The 23,925-nt window shown below is 38.0% G+C and overlaps 1 protein-coding gene across 2 annotated transcripts in view; it reads right to left on the bottom strand.

Moving 5' to 3' along the window:
- The window catches only part of LOC306868019 (anoctamin-3-like), a gene marked incomplete at both ends in the record, with an annotated part of 85,455 nt that extends 61,868 nt beyond the window's left edge, over positions 1-23,587 (bottom strand). Inside the window, 3 exons of one of the 2 annotated variants that reach the window (XM_079413989.1) lie at positions 65-195; positions 3,428-3,625; positions 23,542-23,587. In XM_079413989.1, the coding sequence (XP_079270115.1) occupies positions 65-195; positions 3,428-3,625; positions 23,542-23,587 (375 nt within the window). Of the gene's footprint in view, positions 1-64; positions 196-3,427; positions 3,629-23,541 lie in introns of both variants that reach the window. The other variant, XM_079413990.1, reaches the window with a different exon arrangement.
- Positions 23,588-23,925: the final 338 nt, after the last annotated feature.

Raw genomic sequence — 23,925 nt, 5'->3', positions numbered from 1 at the left:
ATCAAACATAGATCTTGAAGCTGGGTTGGCAGTACACCAGCAGGTAAGAGGACAGATGTAGTACCTGTTTGGAGTCTGTGCGGGCCTCTAGCTTTGCTCTGGACACAGGCTTCTGCTGGACGAGGAACGTTTCATCCGTTTTAGGCTCAGACTCCCCCACCTCCTTCTCTTCCATGTAGACATCCTGACTAGTGTCTGTCCAAGAGAGAAACACAGGGTTTTATGAGATTAACTCTTTAAAATTAAATGGTGATGAATATGGATGTGCAAATTATCAGCTGTTTTCTAATTTATTCCTAGTCTTAGTCTTGTGTACAATGCCTGTTATAGTATTTATCATGTTTACTTAACCATAATTAGTCGCATGGGGTTCATAGCCTCATACTTCTAGAGCAATGATGGGCTGCTCTAGAGGCATACAGCACTTGTGAAACTGTCAGTGAGATTGGGAATAGGTTTCTTCAAGTATTATAGACCTAATTGGACTTGACAGGTTCGGTTTCGCTTGACAAATGGCTTTGAATTCAAACAACGAGCCTTTAAATTTTTGCTAAAACAAAGTTAGTGCTTTCATCACCAATATTTGTCCACTTTTATCTTCTGTGTTCTGAGATTACTGCTGACTGCTGCAGTCAGTAACCCTCATTAGCTCTACAGGTGTTTAGGCAAGAGAGCTTGTTCCAAGTGCTGACATTGCCGGACTCCTCTAAGAAAAGCATTACATTTTCCCTTGAGTTTAGTACCACCCACTAATGGCCATCGTTTTGATTCAACACTACTGCCAGGAGATCTTTTAGCAAAAGCACCTGACCTGACGAGGTCAACACAATTGCAGAATGAATAATGGATAATGAGATGGTCCTTTTTAAGCCAGATGATTTTCATAGTTATTCTAAGGCTTCGGCCCACATGCATACAGAGAAAATTAAGTCAAGTTTATTTATATAGAGCTTTATACAAGACAGATTGTGTGAAAGCAGCTTTACAGTCTTAAATGGGAAAACAATGTGTCAATGATGTAGGAAGACATTAGTAAACGGTCAATTTTTTTTAAGTCAGTTCATTGTTGATTCAATTATGTTATCGTCCAGCTCAGTTCGGTTCTCTTCAAAAAGTATCTGTGCAATCAAGTTAACAAAGCAAGCCAAAGGCGACAGTAGCGAGGAACCCAAACTCCAAAGGTGACAGAAATGGAGAAAGAAAAAAAACCTTGGGAGAAACCAAGCTCAGTTGGGTGGGGGTGGGGATTAGTTCTCCTCTGGCCAGATGAAACCAGCATGGTGTGGTCTGCCTTTTGTAGTGACAGTTCTAAGAAAAACAGTAGAACTAAACCATTACCTGAGTGACAATAGTTCATGGTTTGGACCTGATTTAGTTTGCACCAAGGAGGTCTATAAAATCTGGAGAAAACATCCTAATTCATCTCACTGGCTGTGGTACTCTGCTAATGTATGAAGCCCTAGAAATATGTGACCTGCATACTGTCATCTTTGCTCATGGGCACTCAGTTATGGAAACATTTAGCTTGTGGCACTCTTAAACTATTACAGCATTGGAACGTACATAGTTTCTGTCTCAAGAGGCAGCAGTTCCCTGTGGGTCTCTTGCTGTGTGGCATCCGACCTCTCTTCGGAGGGTACCTAACAAGTTATGTGACATTTGGTATGACACGTGTGGTGATATTGTGCTCGGCATTTAACCCATCCAAGTGCACGTACTCTACACAGCAGTTGGAGATGCTGTGCCTTGCTCAAGGGTCTCACTTCAGTTATGGTATTGAGGGTGGAAGAGCGCGCTGGTCATTCCCCCACCTACAATCCCTGCTGGACCTGAGACCTCAAACCTGCAACCTCAAGACCAACTCTCTAACCTTTAAACCATGACTGCCCCTGTACCAGAGTAAAAGAGGTTTTAGGGCACGTTGCTCTTGTTGGGGGAAGTCGTGGCCTAATGGTTAGAGAGTTGGACTCGTGATCCAAAGGTTGCGGGTTCGAGTCTCGGGCCGGCAGGGATTGTAGGTGGGGGGAGTGAATGTACAGCGCTCTCTCCACCCTCGATACCACGACTGAGGTGTCCTTGAGCAAGGCACCGAACCCCCAACTGCTCCCCGGGCGCTGCAGCATAAAATGGTCACTGCTCCGGGTGTGTGTTCACGGTGTGTGTGTGTTCACTGCTGTGTGTGTGCACGTTGGATGGGTTAAATGCAGAGCACGAATTCCGAGTATGGGTCACCATACTTGGCTGAATGTCACTTCACTTAAGTCACTCACCCCGCATAACTCAAGCTCTGCTTCATATCAGTCAGGTAGATGAGAGCAAGCAATCGACAGCATGGTGACCAGGAAGACAGTTCTAATAACCTCTTGTGTCCCAGTACCCTCTGAGGAGGGAGCAGACACTATGTTCCAGCAGTGGTGCTGTGCAGAGAGCTCATTGGGAACTTCTGCCTCCCCAAAACACAGAATGTGGCGAGATAGCCCCTTGAGGTCATTGAGGAAGAAAGAGCACACAATCTTGTGGTGTGACACTCTCTCTCCTGAGAGGGCTTGCCCTCAGAACCCTGAATGCCTCGGCATCAGGGCTGATCTTATTTGGCAGACTGGGAGGTCCAGCTCTCAACTGGACTGCTGAGACAGGTTTAACCACAGGTGCAGCTTCATGGCAGCCATACCAGCCACTGAATGGTCAATCGTGCAGGCCATTTGCTTTGAGGTCAGTGGTCCGACAGAGTTCAGATGGAATGTTGTACTGTTGAATGTGTACTGTGATGTCCCAGCCTGAATTAGGCCTTACCAATCATAATAGATGTAACGTTACATGTTCTGGAGGGTAATGATGGTCCTCTTCGGGATGAGCCAATTCCCATGATAGATGAACAATAAGTCATCATGGGTTGGCAAAGCGAGTCGAATAAGGCTGCTCCCAGGACCTCAATAACTTGTTGTGTAGATCCTGGAAGAAAGAAAGCCGCCTACGAGGAGGATGCGTGCTTTGACCTGATAGAAAACATTTGTCTAAAACAATGTGGGACACTTTCAGTTCTTCCTCAGGCCAATTCTAACTGAGTTTGTCTACAGCACGAGTAAACACATCAGTTAACTCCTCATAGGCAATGGAGTGAGGGACTGTGTATGTCTTTAATCTCTATGTGTTGAAACATCACCCTGTTCAACATTTAACTCAGCTAGTATCATGTCCTCATGCTAACCAAAATAAATCACAGTGTGAGCTTTCGGGTCTGCCAATATGTAAAATACGTATGCATAATCATGAGATTGTGTTGGTATTACCATATCTCACAATGAAAGCCCAAAGGGTTGATATGATTACTGCATTTCATAAGGCATGCTTTCTTATCAGGTTTATAGGTTAGTTTGCTAACTACAAGCATACTAAAACACAAAGACAGACGTTTGCTAGTGCTTACCTGTGGGAGGAGGTGTGATGTGTGTGCAGGAGGCACTGACGCTGTGAGAGTATGTTTTGGGTTCAGGACTCAGAGGCACAGAGAGGAAGTGATTGAGGTTCTGAGGATGTGTCTGACTCTGAGCCAGACACGGCAAACTGCGGCGAGGCGATTTTAACGTTTTCTCTTTCAAAATCCCACTGATACTGGTGTGCATACCTGCTGGGAGAGAAACAGAGGAACACATAAACGAGACAACAGATTAAACATATTAACATTTCCACTTTGAAAATACAAGAATATGGCATTAAATTATCTTTAAAAAGGCATTTTCAGTTCTGTTGTCCATGTCTCAAGAGTCAGTGTCATCTGTATTTGAGACAAATACTCTGTAATGCAATATAGTACCAGTCAAACTCATTTACGTTATCAAATGCAAAGCTATAATGATCACATCAAGGATAACCAGAGTATTACATTTACTTAATTAAATAACTCCTGGAAGCACAGTCAGTCTTTATTGACTCACAAGGTCATCTAAGGATAAAGGATTTACTAACTGCGTTTCAAAACCACGTGGGTCAGATGCTGTTGGTTTTGCAATAGTCACAGGAAGCAAATTCAGAAGAAGCAGTTTTGGTATAAATACATAATCTAGCTGATATGGAAAAAATTATTAAGTGTATTGATACTTAACTCATTAACCATAATGAAAAAAAAATATATATTTTAAAGTGTTTCTGAAAATACATGTTTTAACAAATTTGAAACCCAAAGGTATAATTTCTAAAAACATAACAACATCATTTTAAAATGTATGTCTCATTTTAAAATACAAAAGTATGGTGAAGTATGGTTTGATTGCTAGGACAATGTTTTACAGCTGCCATTATACTAACAGTGGACAGCAATGATGATGAAGGCAACATAATCCTCTTGGGAGCAATTTTCAATCTATGAATGCAGTAATATGAGAGGGCTATTCTCAGTATATACAGAGAATGACCCATATGGTCCCTTTAATAAGCCTTTAACAAACCTAGTCTCATGCATAACAGATTCAAACGTAGAAATTCATTTACATTCAGATAAAATATAGACATCTTTGTTAATGCCAAGTTAATATACACTCTGCTGGTTCCCATTAAGCTATCTACTGTATAACGTGAATGAATTGAAATAACAATGTGACGAAACCCACTATTAAAAACAAAAAACAAACAAACAAAAAAACTTGAATACAAGACTACCAGAAGCTGCTGTCAAATCTGGATAAATGACTCCTCATAACTATTTAATTAAAAACCATTCCACAGTGTGATGACAGCATGAACGTCCGATTCAAGGTCACACTGACATACATCCACTGAAAAGCTCATTTGTGAGCCGGTGCTGGAGAGATCGCAGGCTGGGAAAATGCCTGGTCTTCCCCACACGACTGCAAGAGATAGAGCTGATGTGGAATTCCTCTCATAATGACCTTGTCCATGACGGCTGCATCAATCTAGCCCACTCATAACCCACGGCTGGCCTTTTAAATAGAGCTAACATGGAACAAGAAGCCATGATTCAGAGTGTAAAACCCAAAGCGCACAGAGAGAGAGACACAGAAAGTTCAAACACAAACACATGCAGGACTGAATTAATTAAGATTCTCTCACATCTTAAGTACACAAAATTCAGAACAAGACTCTTGACTCTCAAATGCTCAGCCCTAAAATATCTTCTTCTACAGCATCTTGGGATCGAAGCTCAAAAGAGAAATACTTTGGGGGAAAAAATCTGCTTGTAACCCATTTTGCTGCATAGAAAAGCAGATATTTACTTGCATTTGAATATGATGTGAATGCTGCATGTGAACAACTCTCAACCACCAAGATAGGGTGTTATCAGTGGTATTTTCCATGTTTTGTTATGCGGTTCCTAGAGTGTTGTGTTTGGTTTCTGTACAAGATGCTTAACCACCATTGCACGATGCTTTAAGTCGTGGCCTAATGGTTAGAGAGTCGTAATCCAAAGGTTGTGGGTTCGAGTCTCGGGCCGGCAGGGATTGTAGGTGGGGGGAGTGAATGTCCAGCGCTCTCTCCACCCTCAATACCACGACTGAGGTGCCCTTGAGCAAGGCACCGAACCCCCAACTGCTCCCCGGGCGCCGCAGCATAAATGCCCACTGCTCCGGGTGTGTGTTCACGGTGTGTGTGTGTTCACTGCTGTGTGTGTGTGTTCACAGTGTGTGTGTGTTCACTGCTGTGTGTGTGCACGTTGGATGGGTTAAATGCAGAGCACAAATTCCGAGTATGGGTCACCATACTTGGCTGAATGTCACTTCACTTTATTAGAAAAATTAGTTAGCTAGTCATGGCTGTTTCTCAAAACTAATGTAACATGTTCGCACTCCCATTGTTTCAACCACATTAATACAGAACTGTCATTAAAGACATCGGAGAGAGCTGGAGTTCCTGGAGTAATAACTTCAGGGTTTATAGTTCATGTACATGAAACAATAGAAATCCCTTCATTTTTTAATCACTTTGACCCATTTGGCAACTCCCTTGTTTTATTCAGTCAGCAGCTTTCTTCGATACACTCAGAACTCTGAAACACTGCTGTAACAACACTGGAATCTGAGGACTGCCTCACTATTTTTTGTAACTATGTGGGGAACGACAGAACTTGCAACCATGGTTGGCTCACCGTTTAGGTCCCTCCTCCTGTAAATCTGTGGACGTCTTTCTTATTTTACTGTCCATAAGTCCTGAGATTAAAAATGCAAAAGCACACAGCATGACACGAGGCATCATTCACGTTTGTATCGCAAACGGTGTAGGTTAACAGTTACACACATGTACAGTATAAGGCAAAAAGGACAAAAAAAAGAGATAGAAATAAACATAGATGTTAATGAACACAGTACAATGCCTCTTTGCAAGGCACATCTGACTCACCTTTTTCCTAAGAGAGAAAGGGAGGTTGTCGAATGTTGTTATTACCACAAAAAATACCTCAAAATGTAATTATTCCTGGGTTGCCAGATTTTGAGATTTCACACTGAACATAAACTGAACACAGCATGAAAGTTTCTGAGATTGTACAAAACATGAATATTTAATGAGGTGAGCATTAAGGCACTTTATGATTGATTGTCTGTGGCAAAACAACAACATAACATTCTAGCACTGCATTGTTTCCCATACATTTTGCACATTAAAATCAGTTTGAACCCTGCTTTCTACCAGCTAAGCCCCTTTTAAAATGAGTCTACAGTGTGAAATTCTGTTTAACTCGTGTAAAACTGCACTTACGGGGAAGCATTGAAAGACTTTTCAAAAAGATACCTCATTTTAGACGAATTTTGAGGCAGAATTGCACATATCCTCTGGCAGTTCCAAAATGTGGATGATTCAAAGGAAATGGTAATATGTGATAAACAAGCTTTCGTTCAATATTAAATTGTATCTATGAATAAATAACAACATGTTATGTCTAACCATAAATTAATTAGTCACATGGAGCACTATTTAAGTGCCTCTGCACAACATTTCAAATTGGCAATTTATGAACCTATGCTTTACACTTACGCTTGAATACACTGTAAGTTATTTATGGATGTAAGTATCCAGTGTTTGGGACAGTTACTTTTGAAAGTATTGCATTACTCGCTTTAAAAATAACTAATTGCTTTACTTAGTTACTTTTAATCGAAATGAATGCATTATGTTACTTTTGCATTATTTTTTTCTCATCTGACCTGGAATTGTTTGTTTGTTTTCAATATAAAAAGTTCTATTTTAGGCAAAGGTAAAAGCCCTTTCACACCAAAAGTTAAATGAATCAGCCTCAGGCTGAAGGAAATGTAAATTCCCGTTGCTACAGTAGAGAACGCAACTAAAACAAACCCTGTGCTGCCATACATGAAGAATAGGATGCAATAGAAGAAAGTTACACACTCCTCACCAATAAAAATGAAACACAAATGTTATGTTAATCTGATCTTATTTTTGCTTATTAGTATATGTTTGAATTGGATCATTGAAGGTCAAAGACATTGGTTAATAAAATAAACTAAAAAAACATAAAGGATATTTGTGTTATTTAACATGTTTAATTATTGCAGGTTTGAGTCATATTCTGATTTTGCATTTCACAGTTTTTACTCATTTCGAGGAACACTGAAAGTGAGATTTTTAGTATTTAGTCTGTACAGTAAGCATCATGTGTACACAGCGCACACAACGATCATATTTAAAAAGTAAAGCAAAAGTAACGTAACACATTACTTTCCATAAAAGTAACGTAATTAGTTACTGTTTTAGGGAGTAACGCAATATTGTAATGCATTACTTTTAAAAGTAACTTTCCCCAACATTGCTTATAAATTAAAAATGAATGTGTTACTTTACTAGTTGTGAGAGTAATCTGAACTCACGTTACTAGTAATGCATTAACCCCAACGTAAGTGTCTGCCATATCAATAACATAAAGTAAATGAAAAGTTTGAGGCCTCTAAGGCTCATAAACAATTTTTACACATATTCACAATACATATGCATACTTTAATCAGACAGGATTTATGGGGTTCACATTTCCTTCATAAATGCCTGGTGGGTACAGGTGTTGCGTAGTCAAATTTAGATGTCTGGTTTACACACACGTTCTGCTGAAATGGCTAAGATGACATGTGTGTCTACCTCTCTCATCAAATTCTGTGTAATATCTCCATATTGTCTGTAGAGATGCATCAGCACTGCCCAGATTCTTTACGCTCCACAATAACCGCAGCTCCCCAGAGGCAGAGAGAATAAGACATAGCTACCATTACCTAAACACAGACTAATTATCTCCTCTGCTTTATCTCGGTTTGGAGATTTCTGTGCAAGAGAAGAGCAGATGGTGCTATGGGCAGCACATGATGATATCACATAAAAAAACTCATTAAACATTAGTACTCTTTCTGCGATGCTCTCATTCCTAATGATATTGTGTAGATCATTTCCTAATATTGAACTTGTGAGAATAAAGGTGCTTTTTAGAGATGCAGATGAATGACAAGTAACAAGTTAATACACTTTGATGAAAGAATGCAAAGGTATTATTTAGAATAACATCAGGCACTGAATAACTGTCCACAAAATCAATGAAAAATGTTTTGATGTTGGCATATAAAGGAGACAGACATCCTACATGTCTGCACATGCTGTTGCTTTAGAGAACTCATTGTGTAGTTTATATAAAAGCCTATTTGATCCAGATTTTAGTCTAGCTCTGAGCTCATACTGGTTTGTCTGGAAGAGAAACATAATCCTATGCTTTATTTGAAAGTTAAGAATAAAAGGAGAGTGCAACACAACAATTGCAATGTGCAACACTATGCAAAAATCTCCCAGAAAGGCAGTAATGCAGAGGAACGGAGGAAGAGAGCTAGACTGTGAACTGTATATTGGTTGGATTCAGTTCAGTCTGATAGCACTGCTGTTCTGTGTAATCTTATCAAGCATATCTCCACCACCAATTGAAAACGTGAGAAATTGAAGTGACACAATAAATGTTCTCATAGAAAACAAACACTGCTGTTCGTGCAGCGCCATGCTTAGTGTGCCGGGGCAAAAATCTGCAATCCTGGATTTATCCAGGGAGGCAAAGCCTATAGGAGCTTGTGATTGAGTGAGATTATGTGTGTGTGTGTGTGTGTGTGTTCCTGCTGCACGCTCACACACGTGTTCAACCTGGGCAGTTTGATTCTCAACCTCAAACCTGCAATTCTCCACAATAATAAAGATAAAGAGGTACTCTAAACAGATCAAGAGTCTCGTTGCATGTAATCCAAGTACAGCTGTGTGTGCTGTTCACGTGTTTATACCATACACTGTGAAATACTACAAAGTGTGTTCCTGCCGCTATGTATTTATAAAAATAAAAAAAAGTTAAATACATATATCACCAACAGCTGTTAAAGTTACTATTTAAAGTTAAATAGTAATGTCTAAAGTAATGTTAAAGAATTAATTACAGACTAAAATGCATTTGACATTTTTGATATTGGCTTTTGACATTATATCATTATACATTTCAATTTATTTTCTACTCAGGCAAGTTATGACCCTAGATAATTATACTGCATATCAATATCTCAAGATGACTCACAGTTTAACATTTGGGTGTTTTGCATTTGCTGCATTTTAAACAGATCCACTGAGTGCACAAAATACCATTCTCAGCTGCACTATTGTGCATTATAAGAAACAAATGGCAGAAAGCCGACTATATTTAACAAAATGTGTGGAGAATACTGCATAAATTCTGTGTCACGTAATACGAATACTGTATCCCACAATGCAATGTGATTCCATTTCAAATTGTGCCTAATGAACTGGAACTTATGTGAACCTTGACTGAGATCAGCATCTCCTTCATAGCATGTGTGATCTGTAAGAATAGTGTATACTGTGCAGTGCTCACTCAGTACAATAGTCTTCTTTTCTGAATGTGTAAGCCTGCATTTTTTTTCTAAAATAATAAAAAAAAAAAAACCTGACATTGAGGCAGTAACTTTTCAAAAGGTAACTTATTGGTACCTTAAATGTACATAGTACCTAAAGTGTATTGTAGCACACAGTGCCCTCCACAAGTATTGTAACAGTAAAGACAGAATTGCTCTGTTGGCTGTGGAGTCAAGACATTTACAAATATGATTAAAAGATGAATATGAGACAAAACTACAGAATGTCACATTTTATTATTAGCTGTTTCAACACATAGATGTTTTAGCAGCTAAGAAGTTCAGCACTTTTATAGTTTCATCCCTCTATCTGATGTGAGCATAAGTATTGGGACAGTTGCCTCTCAGGTCTTTCTAAGTGATCAGCTGTGTCCTGTTGCATTAATTCTTCAGATATTAAAAGCAGGGAATGTGTCGTATCAGTTATATCCATTACTTCTGTATTCTGAATCTTGCATTCGATGATGACACACAAACCAGGATGAAGATGAGGGAGCTGACTTTGAGAGAAAAGCAAGCAATTTGGATGCTAAAAGAAAAGAGGAAGTCAATTAGAGCTCTAGCAAAAACAAAGGGCATGGAGAAATCAAGAGTTTGGAAACCACCAGCAACCAACAACTACCTGATCGGCTGAGAAAACAACAGTAGTTGATGACAGACAAATCATAAAAGCTGTGAAAATGAATCCTAAAAGACGTGTCTGTAAAATCAGCAACAACTTCCAGAAAGCTGGGGTGATGCTCTGACAATCTACTGTCCTCAGGAGACTTTGACACAGAATTACAGATGCTACACAGCAAGATGCAAACCTCTGACCAGCACCAAAAATAGAAAGGCAAGATTAGAGTTTGCAAGAAAGCACAAAGGTGATTCAGAAGATGAGACAAAGATTAACCTTTATCTAAGTGATGGGAAAGCAAAAATGTGGAGAAACAAAGGGAACTGCAATGATCCCAAGCATACAGCCTCATCTGTAAAGCATGGTGGAGGTGGTGTCATGGCATGGGCGTGCATGGCTGTCTCTGGAACAGGCCCTCTCAACTTTACTGATGACTTAATGTATGATGACAGTAGCAGAGTGAATTCGGAAGGGTACTAAACCATCTTGCCTACCAATATTCAAGAAAATGCCACCAGATTCATTGGGAAGTGCTTCATATCGCATCAGGACAATGACCCAAAACACCCTGCCAGTTCAGTCAAGGAATTTATAAGAGCAAAGAACCGGAAAGTGTTAGATTGCCCAAGTCAATCTCCAGATTTAAATCTGATTGAAGATGAATTTCAGCAGCTGAAGAGGAGAGTAAAGGCAGAAACTCCACAAAACAAGCAACAATTGGAATTGGCTGCATTAAAGGCTGGGAAAAGTATTTCAAAGGATGAGAGCAAGAGTCTGGTGATGTCTATGGGTCACAGACTCACTGCTGTGATTGTGTGCAAGGGATCTGCAACTAAATAATAACTTTTAATCTTTTATATCTGCCTTATGTTCAACTGTCCCAATATTATGCTCACATCAATGAGTGGGATGAACTCTAAAAGTGCTGTTCGTTTTATTTGGTAAAACATGTATGTTGAAACAGCTAATAATAAAATGTGACATTCTGTAGTTTTGTCTCATATTCATCTTTTAATCATATTTGCAAATGTCTTGACTCCACAGCCAACAGAGCAATTTTGTCTTTACTGTTCCAGTACTTATGGAGGGCACTGTATGTATAGTACTGCCTTTAATATATGCTAATTATAAAATTGGTTCCCATATATTAAGTGGCCTTAACTACTATGTACTTATTGTATTGCAAAACACTTCTGCTGCTACTGAGGTGGGATCTGGGTAAGTTTAGGGACAGGTTTGGTGGTTTGGGTAGGTTTAAGGGAGGGTTAAGTTGTAAGATATGTTGTTGTTGTTTTGTTTTTTTGTATAAGTACACTGTAAAAACATGTATATACAGAATAAGTGCATTGTACCACATGATTAATTTGAATGTAAATACATAGTAGGCCATTTAATATAAAGTGGGACCTAAACTTGTGAATGTGTTTAAATGTTATTAAAACATGTCACACACACACACACACACACACACACACACACACACACATTGTGTGTTATTGACAGGCTTCATGAAATTCAGACAAATGTCATGTGAGGACAGTTGTTGAACAAATTGAGGAATGCAGCTGGATTAGTGTTGATATAATGCATGTAGGGCCGACTTAAGATCTAGAATATGGCTAGACTATGATTGAGGACATTATTTTTATTCTACTGTAACCAAAAAAGGAAAAAGAAAGATGCACTGTTATCTGAAAAGTAGCTGAGAGCTACAGAACAAAAGAAGTATTTAGGAAAAAAGTTTAAAAAACTACAAGTTGAAATAAAGAGCTTTCCTTGCTTGAGGGAAACGAGTGAGTGAACAGAGTGAAGGAAATGAGGTCAGTGGGTTTGCCCGTCTTCCCTATCTGAAAACCTTGCATAATTCATCTTTGGTTCCCCACCGATCTCGGCACACAGGAGTTTTGCATCGCCCTGCCCCACTAACAGATGCTTTTTATAGATCAGAGAGGCAGAGTGGGCTGGGTAATTCTACACCCCTCTCAGAGCCAGTCTTTACGGGACGATAAGGGGCTGCTGGCTGACGATCAGATGCGGCTGGATTTAGAGGAGCTCGACTGAGGCTTTTTCAGATGCACGTGATTTACAGCTGCTAGACTGATTCTGGGATATTGTTAGCAAAGTGCAATGCAGCCTAAATTAATTAGTTGTGCATTTAATCAATTCAATTTCCATCAGTCTGGACTGCAACTTTGGTCTCAACACAATGCAAAATCACTAGAGTGGGTGGCATGAGCAAATTTATATCTTTGTAATGGTAAATCACAATATAATGTTATTTATATTGTTTATCTTGTTAAAATAAATAAATACATACATAATAATATTAAAATAATAAATGAATCTTTTTGATCATACTGTGAACTCGATAGCTTCACATTTGACTTAAACACAAATAACCTTATGTACATGTCATTAACTATATCTTCTAGTACTTGAATAATGAATTGATTAATGGAATAACTACCGGAATAGTACACCAAAAATGAAAATTTGCTGAGAATTTATTCACCTTCAGGCCATCCTAGATGTAGATGAGTTTGTTTCTTCATCAGATTTGGAGAATCTCAGCAATGGATGCTCTGCAGTGAATGGGTGCCGTCAGAATGAGAGTCCAAACAGCTGATAAAAACATCACAGTAATCCACATCCACACCACTCCAGTCCATCAGCTGACATCTTGAGAAGACAAAAACTGCTTTCTCCAGTGAAAAAGTCCTCTTGTTTGAAACAGGAGAGAAATCTGCGCAGCTCAAACAAAAGCAGCTCTAAACAAATATGTGGGTGCCAATAGGAGATTGACTTTTTCGATGGAGGAAGCAATATTATGGATTATGGATTGGTGTTTTGGCTGGAAGCAACAGTTTGAAATCAAAAACATCTTAACAATAGATTTATTTCTTACAAACAACAAGCTTTTCAACGTTACAGGATGTTAAGTGTGATGTGGATTACTGTGATGTTTTTATCAGCTGTTTGGACTCTGATTCTGACGGCACCCATTCACTGCAGTGCGTCCATTGCTAGTGACGTAATGACACATTTCTTCAAATATTTGATGAATGCACAAATCCATCTACTTCTTGGATGACCTGAGGGTGAGTACGTTTTCAATCAATTTTAATTTCTCGGTCAACTATTCCTTTAAAAATTGTGACAAACTACCAAAACATTATTTTTCACGTGAGTATTGTTTTTTTTCTCATCTCCAGAACTGAAATCCCTCAATCACGCTGGGCCTTAAGTTAGTAGGAGCAGATGGCACGTTTCCAGAGCTTAACTGTGTTCAGTACAGAATTACACAAGCCAGTCAGTGACGTGCTGAAACATAAAGACAGGAGATTACAGAATCCATCACTCTCCTCTAGTTCTTTTCAGTCCTATCAAACAATGTCATAGTCTCCCCTGTACAGACCTAATGTCTACTCATGTGTATTCCCTTGCCATCATATAACAATTTGACTGTCTTGCTAAACCTTAGACATAGTCAACAATTAAAATGAATTTCACCTGGAACGAGTGATATTATTTTATTACAAATGCTGTCAGTGTGTGTGACTGTTTGTTGGTTCTCTGAAATACTGAATCTTACATATAGCCCAGAATAAGCTTTTCTGGTCTGCAAAGTGTAAAAAGTGGTAAACAACACTTATTACTCTTAAAGAGCTATTTCTACCTGATTAATGCATAGAAATATGTTTTGTTGGTATAAATTAATGTACTTAGATGAACAACTTTTAAGGATATGTATATATATATATTTTGTTTTTTAATTTGGCTGAGATACAACTATTTGAAAATCTGGAATCTTTTTTTTTTTATAATTTCCATTAATTTTCCAGTCAGTTCTGTATTTACTTGTATTTATTTTTTTAAATATGAGAACTAATTTGGATATTTATTATTTAGTTCATACATTCATTTATAAAAGCCCCTGCTAGAACACATTTTTGACAATTACAGGTCACGTGTCGTTGTTTTAAATAATCAATCTATTAGTCTGTCTGGTGTCCGTGATCTACGGCGAAACTCTTCTCCATCTGCGCGTTATGTAACTAACATGACAGGTGGCAAGTCTGTGGCTCATGGGATGTTGTGCAATACACACACACCCTTGCTTTGACACAGAAAAAGATAAATTCACAGCTCCCTCTGGAGAAAGCCATGTCTCTCTAAAAGTGGGCCCTCTCTTTTTAACAACCTATTTCTAGTATAAAAATGCACCTGTCCTATCTATTACATCTAGCATATAGCTTGAGCATATATACAGTGACGAGAGCCAGAGCTGAATGTGATACCAAGCACAGAGACATTGATATCGTCAGCCTCCTACTAACTCACAGTTGCTGGAGAGTGGCCCATGTGGCAGGAAGTCCTTGTGTCTGGCCAATCTGTTTGTGCTATACTGCAATAGATCAGAACAGCCAGAAACCCGTGTTAACTAACCGCTTGCTTTTCGATCACAAATTTCTGGACCGAAATCATCTAGGAGTTTATCCATATGGCGTGGTTTCTGTAACAGTGAAATCTTTATTGTGGCTTCCAGCTTTTGTTTCCAAAGAGGATTCTGATGCTTGTTGCTCGTCTTCTGTAGTGAGGCCTATAAATGATCACCGCCGCTGAGGTATATATCAGTTTATTGCTTTGAGTTATTGTCCGGGTTGGAATTGATTTTGGAGCTCCACTGTTAGTATTATACATCTCATGGCAGCAGCTGAGAAATGTTGGTTATTTGGCACTGGTTAGTATTAGATCTTATTTCTTCTTCTTATCACATTCCTCATGTCTCTGCCACATGTGGCTCTTCTTGAATGAAAGTGTGTTGGTCTCTAGCTCTGGCTGTTTTTCGGTTTGGCAGTCAGATCTCAACCGTTTGGGTTTCAATAACCCAGTTTTCATCAGATTGTACATACTGTAACCCAGAGACAGCACATCCACAGATTGTGATGTACAATCATATACTATATATATATATACATAGCGCGGAAAAATAGCAAAATGTGTCTGAAATTGCTGGTTCCTATCAAAGAGGCTCACTGCTGTGCAACACATTTAGGTTACACTTTATTTCGATAGTCTACTTTACACATTCTGTTAACTACAAGTAACATTGCAACTACATGTCCACTAACCCTCAGAGTAGACCGTTAGGTTAGGTTTAGGGTTAGTAGAATAAGTCGACATGTACTTGCAAAGTTTCCCATAGTCAGTATGTTGTATGTTGGGGACCCATCAAAATAAAGCGTTAGGCAGAATATCTAAAGTGGATTATCAAAATAAAGTATTACCCACTTTTGTACCAGGAGTAGGGAGTTTGTACCAGTAGCTTGATCACTTTGTTCCAAAACAAGGGAATTAAAATGTTACAATCAGTGCTGGGGGTAAAGCATTACAAGTAATGTGAGTTATGTAATCAGATTACTTTTTTTTCAAGTAACTTGTAAAGTAACACATTATTTCTTCATTTACAAGAAAATGCTATTTTTCAAATAAGTGACAGCAGTTACTTTGTTTTTCCCATGTATTGCTCTCCTGCCTGCATGTGGAGTAAATACAGAGGCGTTGAGTGCTGTGTGAGCATGATGTTACTGTAGTTCTAGACTAAGGCTACGTCCACACGAAGACGGGTTTCTCCGTATCCAATCTTTTTTTTTTTGCCTCAAATTCCGTAAACACGGAGTCGTCTCAGGAAATATCTGCGTCCACACGGAATCACTGAAACCGACTGAAAACGATGTAGTACACATGCCAGACCAATATGTGGCGCTGTAATTCTGCCACAGAGATACACAAAAAAACAGAGAAGAAGACTTGGACCATGTGCGTAAACCTTCCGCGCTGAATATAAACTAACACACAAAGCAGAAGATTTTGCTTTAATAAAGTTAATGAGCTCAGTAGGTTCTGCAGCACGAACACAGGCACGTAGTCTGACATTGTTGTTGTCGCTGTTATGTGACGTAGCGGTGTCTGATTAGGGGCGAGACGTGGGCTGATGACATCATCGTTTCAGAAAATATACGGATTCGCCGTCCACACGAAAACATGAAACCGGCGTTTTCAAATTTATCCACCCTGGGACCCGGTTTCGGTTTCACTCTTCGAAAACGCCGGTTTCGTGTGGACGAAACGCCTATACGGTAAAAAATGTATGCGTATACAGAGAAACCCGTCTTCGTGTGGACGGGGCCTAAATGTCAACATGTATTTACAGAATCCCTCAAAATGAATAAAAACAGTGAACTATCAACTCAGAATATGACGCAAACCTGCAATAGTGAAGGATAAATACAGTGCTGAATAAAACAAATATCCTTAGTGTATTTAAACCCATTTTAATAACCAATGTCTTTGCTGCTGACCTTCGATGATCCAATTCAACCATACTACTAAGCAAAAATTAGTGTCCTATTTTTCATGCAATCCTGAATGGCAGCACAGCTGTGAATTTACATTTCATTCAGCCTGAGGCTTATTCATTTCACTTTTGGTGTGAAAGGTCTTTTACATTTAAAATAGAACATTTTTGTATTAAAAACAAACAGCCTAGCCCAGACAAAAAGTAACGCAAAAGAAACATAACCCTTTACTTTCCATTTAAAGTAACACAATTAGTTACTTTTTAGGGAGTAACGCACTATTGTGATGCATTACGTCTAAAAGTAACTTTCCCCAAACATTGCATATATGTATATATCTCTTTGCTTTTCAATACGATAAGTAATGTGCTCACCCACAAAATAGACACTGTTGACTTTTACATTAAATTAAAATGTTAAATAAAAGCTGCACATGCCTTTTTAAACTCGCCTTCAGTGCACCATTTGTTATACTGATGTTGTTAAATTAATGTTTATTGCATTATATAAGTTTCATGTGTGTTACCATGATGGTGTTTAGTGTTTATTTGAATGACACTGTGCACCTTCTATAGGTTAATTTTTAAAAGCTGCTTTTGACCGGCTTTGGTTCATCATCTTACTCTCATCACAACCTGCTTTTGGTGGTTATCAGTGTATTACAAAGGTACAATACAAATTTCAGTATATTAATGTTATATCAGTTAATGAAATTACGGTATTTACCTGTAAATTTAAGTTAAAACCGTAAAACCTAAACTGTTGCTACCATATTTTTACGGTAAAATTCTGGCAACCACAGTTTCCTTTTTTTTTCACAGTGTACTGTATATTTTACGATAGGCTAGCTGACATCTGTGTCAGCCTGACTCTTATTCTCATGTCCAAGCCCTGGTGACGTATTGTTAAAATTGTCCTACAAGTGTTTCTTCAGTGCTGTTGGATACTGGCTGAGAAGCAGGCATGTAATTCAAATTAGTCATGCAGTTCTTTTATAAGCCTAAAACTAGTGTTGCTGTTTAATTTTAGACTTATTACATTTAAGTTATAGAATAATGCCTCAAATTTAAGATAAAAAACATTTTTAAATGTATCCAGATTAAAGTGGATGTAGCCTCAGTCCAATCCGGCCCTGAACCTAAAATGAATTTGAGAGCATATTTTCAAGTCCACTCCAGTTCTATGCGGTAAATAAAAAAATAAAAAAAAAACATCCTCATCCATCTGTCACACTTCCTACAATTATCATTAGCCCAGAATTCATCTCACGCTTTCACGATTCAATGTTAAATTAGATTTTCATTAATTATGGAATTGTATTATGAGAGCATTAATTAGTGTAATATCCATTATCAACACTCAAATGGTACAATTTGCATAGAACATTATACTTAAAAAGCATTATCCTAGCACTGCATATTTCTGTAATAATGTGATAAGATGCACTGCAAGCCAAACATGCTTTGATGTGGACATAACTGAATATAAAATCCACTCCTCTACAGAGGCCTAAACACCAAAGAGTCTCTTTCTCTCTATTCCCATCACATCTCACCTTCCCTGACTGGGACGTTTTTATCCTATGCAGTCTCCACACATCACTCTTATGTCAAGAGCATGCAATGTTTGGGCAAAATCCTGTTTCCCCTTAACTGTACACATCTGGCAAAATGAAAAAAAGGAGAAACCCTAAACAAGAACGCAACAAGAAAGAGAGAGTGCTAGGAAGAGTAGGATGCCAGTTTCCTGCTGTAGTTATTTCATCATTAAGCACTTGAGACAGGTGAGGTTCTGGGGTCAGTGGATATTTGGATTTTATTCAGGCATCTGTGGAAGCTTCAGGGCCGTTCTTTGATGCAGAACTGGAATATCACTGCTGACAGCAAGAACAGTTGCACAGAGCCAGCACTAGTTTGCTGGTATCTCAGGACGGTCAGTCTGGTCTGTTGGCTGTTTCCTCAGCTTGGCCAGGCTTTGTTTGGAATGAAAATGCAACATCAAGACTTACTCAAGCCTGTTTTACACATACTGTGTGAAAGGGGCATTAATGATCATTTGTAGGTTGTTTTGTAAGTTTTACGTAGTTTCAGGAAACCAAACACCCCAAATCTCAAATGACCTGCAAAATGCCCACCAATATCTGTGTTTACTGATAAGAGCACAGACAAGCTGCAGTCACACGGTCATTGATGCATTTCCTAAAAAGCACTATTAACAAACTAAGAGTGCAAGTTTTCTGAAAAACACAGTTCCAACGAACATTCACGAACAGTCTCACAAACTTGTGTGGTTGGAACTACAGCTCTTGACCTAGTTTCTTGTTAGTATGGCATGTGGACTTTAATAGATCATGCTCCTGAGCAATATCTTTTAGATATTCAGTTGAATAAAAGTGTCATTTCTAAAGAGAGTTCATGTTTGTATGTGCTCTACAATCTTAGAGTATGACTTAAGAGGGAAACTGCGATTAAATCAAGGCAGCGGTGATTCTATTCACACTGTGTAAAAATTACAGTATTTTCTATAACATTATTTACTATATGCTGCTTATTACAAATAGTGGAAAATATCTGCAGCTCAGTATTGTAGTACATTGTAAAACAGTATGCAATAATTGGGGAAGTCGTGGCCTAATGGTTAGAGAGTCGTAATCCAAAGGTTGCGGGTTCGAGTCTCGGGCCGGCAGGGATTGTAGGTGGGGGGAGTGAATGTCCAGCGCTCTCTCCACCCTCAATACCATGACTGAGGTGTCCTTGAGCAAGGCACCGAACCCCCAACTGCTCCCCGGGCGCCGCAGCATAAATGCCCACTGCTCCGGGTGTGTGTTCACGGTGTGTGTGTGTGTTCACTGCTCCGGGTGTGTGTTCACGGTGTGTGTGTGTTCACTGCTGTGTGTGTGTGTGTGTGTTCACTGCTGTGTGTGTGTGTGTGTGTTCACTGCTGTGTGTGTGTGTGTTCACTGCTGTGTGTGTGTGTGTGTGTGTGTTCACTGCTGTGTGTGTGTGTGTTCACTGCTGTGTGTGTGTGTTCACTGCTGTGTGTGTGTGTGTGTGTGTGTGTGTGTGTTCACTGCTGTGTGTGTGCACGTTGGATGGGTTAAATGCAGAGCACGAATTCCGAGTATGGGTCACCAGTCCATTTTTGATACCAATAAAGTCCATATTTTGGTACCAATAAAGTCCAACTTCCACATTATCACTCTATATAGTCTTATAATATTCTCATAGGGCTGTATAACGGTGGAAAGTCACTAGCTCAGTCTCATAAAGAGTGTGCTATAGGCTACCTGCTTCCCAACGGCTCGATCCATTCCTAGCCCTGCACTGCACATATTAACTGAAACCCAGTTTAGCTTTGTAGAGACCTTCACGGATTGAGAGCCGCGACTAGAATACACTTTGAATAAAAGCATCTGTTGAATGACTGCTTACTATAATAAACCTGAAATCGCACATGAATGTGCTCTAGTCTCCTGGGAAAACCTAAGAAACAGTGTTCGGTGGTTTTACCTCAGTCCAGGCATGCTGCATGAGTCCTGAATAATTAACTGTGAGTCATTATAGAGCTTCTAATGCCTGCAATAATCTGTATATCCGCTCTTAGATCGATGGCTAATGACCATGACAGAGTTGCATCTAGGTAGTGAGGATGCAAAGTGACACTATAAATACACGCAGCTGTCATTATGCTTAAAGGGGAAATGTGTAATTTACTGTGGCACAAGAAACGGCATCACACTGAGCCATTCATTCTAATCACTGCATTCAGAGATACAATGAGGAAGGGTTTGTTAATAAAGTGTGTCCTCACAGGTGTGGTTCTGCCCCCTTAGTTACTATTGTTACTTAGTTACTGTCCCTGTAAAGCTTTCCCAACGGCAAGAGCAATTTGGTATCAGCAAATCTGCAGAAGAGTAATCAGGTTGAGTGAATTAACTCAGGAATTACTGCATAATATCAAGATTATCCTTGCTTTTATATGTAATTATATATTTAATTATAAAATAAAATATAAAAGCAAAATAAAGTACAATTAAATTAAATCCAGAACAGTAACAATATTTTTTATCATTATTTATTATGATAAATTACTGTCCTTGTTTATTATTATTATTATTTGAATAAAATAAACAGAAAAAATCCATTACACTAATAACAACAACAACAACAACAACAATAATAATAATAATTATTATTATTATCATTATTATTATTTATTATTATTATTGTTGTATTTTTTTATTATTATAATTTAATTTTCCATAAAACAAACATGTATCGGCATATGTATTGTCATAATCAAAATTGATATATGGTGTAATATTTATTCTTGTATTATTTGAATAAACTAAACGAAAAAAATAAAAATCCATTACACTAACAACAACAACAACAATAATAATAACAATAATAATAATAATAATAATAATAATAATAATTATTATTATTATTATTATTATTATTATTTATTATTATTATTATTATTATAGTTGTTGTTGTTTTGTTTTTATTATTATTATTTAATTTTCCATAAAACAAACATTTATCGGCATATGTATTGTCATAATCAAAATTGATATATGTTTTAATATTTATTCTTGTATTATTTGAATAAACTAAACGGAAAAAAAAAATTATATTACACTAACAACAACAATAATAATAATAATGATAATAATAATAATAATACGTATTATTATTATTATTATTATTATTATTATTATTATTATTATTATAGTTGTTGTTGTTTTGTTTTTATTATTATTATTTAATTTTCTATAAAACAAACATCGGCATATGTATTGTTAAAATCAAAATTGATATATGTAATATTTATTCTTGTATCGTCCACTGCTGAATGGCTGCATGAGACTGGAACAAGGCGATGTTCTGGATAGATTTTGGTTCTCTAAGCTAAACTGCTGCAGAAGATTGATGCAAAAATAGTCTAGATCTGCTGAATGAGATGGGAGTGCTGTGAATAATCTGTGCTCAAACACACAGACTGCTAGTTACTAAGTAACAATGCAGTCTTTTACTCATTGCAATCTCTCAGTTCAATCTCCGTAGCATGCTGTAATAATGAGATTTTATAGAGATATTTCCTCAAGTGCTTTTATTTACACTGACCGCGTCCTGAGAAGTGTAATCATATCTGTTTGTGTTACTGTATCTCATATCTTCAATACAAGGAACTAATGCACTTTATAAAAACAAAGTGTACCATGTGTCTCTATATCACAACAGTGCACCAAAGTTGCTGTCCTTTTCATCCCATAGCGAGCTACTAAAACCTGCAAAATTGTCTCTTTCTGTTCCATTTCACTGTAATCAAATCATCAATTCAGTCAGAATCACCCTGAGAGCAGCGATTTTCAGCACAGTGTGATTTAATAGGCAGATGACCACTTAGTGTGTGTGGCGACCCCATTAAACAAGATGAAGGAAGATCAATGGAAAGTGTTTTCCCATAACCCCGAGTCAAGATCTACCAGTAACATGGTTTTTCTATGGTTCATGTTACTGATGACCAAAACTGCAGAAATAAGAACAAGAGCGAGCCGATATCCAAAAATAAATCCAGTGAAGTTGCATTAGAGCTTGCTGTTGTTGAACTTCAAAGATGAGTAGCTTTATATAAAACTAGAGACATATCAGAAAAATATCTTCCTGATCAAAAAAAATAAAAAAATCTTTAATAGAATTTCTATCCTTTTAGATTTAAATAAGGGATCAAGCAAAAACAATAAAATGTGCTAAAACAATTAGAATATATATATATATATATACAATAAAAAAATGGTAACACTTTACAATAAGGTATAATTTGTTAACATTTGTTACTGTATTAACAAACATGAATGAACAATGAGATTAACAAATGCTGTAGAAGTATTGTTCATTCTTAGTGCGTTAACTAATGTAGTTAACTAATGCACCTCATTGTAAAGTGTTACAAAGAAAATAAAAAAATTAAAATATATTTATTTTAATTAACATTCATTTATTTTATTTTTTTTAACATTTGAATTCAATAAAGATATATTTAAATGTGTTATTAAAGCCCTGAAAATAAATCCAGTGAAGTAACATTAGATTGTGTTGTTGTTGAACTTCACAGATGCATAGCTTTAATATAAAATAGAATAGAATGCTAATAGAATTTCTATTAGCAGAATTTCTGTGCTTACAGATTTAAATATAGGATCAAAGACAATAAAATGTACTAAAATAAAACAATCATGTATAATGAATAGTTATTAAAATAAATAAATAAAATAAATTCAAATTCCAGTTAGTCCAGTATGTACCGGATTATGGTGCATGCTAAGGTAAGGTTTTCTTAAAAGGGAATTAAATAAACATATATTTAAATGTTTTTTTGAAAGCCTTGAAAACTTCTCCTATGCTATAATCATTCCAATCCGTGAGATCTAAACGCGAATAAGCAAAGCAGTTGTGCGACTCGTGATCTATTCATTAGAGCGATATTATATCCAGTAGCATCCAGCAGCAAACCAATATGCGCCAAACACTTGATCGTGAAGTTGAGCATATCATGACAGCATCTCCAAACATGAGCTACAGCTGCCCAGAGCCGCACTTTCCCCCAAAGCACGTTCTCACACGCAAACCCCCGCAAAAACAGCTCTCTCACTGACCCTTCTGCTGCTTGAAGGACTGTATGGATCCAGAGTGATGCACCATGGTGGTTCCCGACAGAGATCCTCGCGTGCAGAAGATGAAAGCAGGATACATGGGAAAGTATGGAGCGATCGCGTAGGTGTCTCTCCGCTGCGCAACCCAACACCTGTCTACCCTCGCGCTCCACCATCCGGGGCTGTTGTCATGGTTACGTACTGTAAGAGGACGGATGGACACCCTTCAGTGGCTCGATGAATGACCCGCGTTCTGGGGGTGTTCACACAGAGCGTGCTGTCGCGTTCCGTCTGCGCTATTTTTAATTGTTAGATGCGTCAGACGGACATCTTTGACTGTTACGTCGCGTCCTGCGTTTATTCCAAAAGCGTTGCGTTTTAAGACGC

Source organism: Barbus barbus, assembly GCF_936440315.1.
Source record: "Barbus barbus genome assembly, chromosome: 50".
Taxonomy (NCBI): domain Eukaryota; kingdom Metazoa; phylum Chordata; class Actinopteri; order Cypriniformes; family Cyprinidae; genus Barbus; species Barbus barbus.
This window is presented reverse-complemented; position numbering and strand designations above follow the sequence as displayed.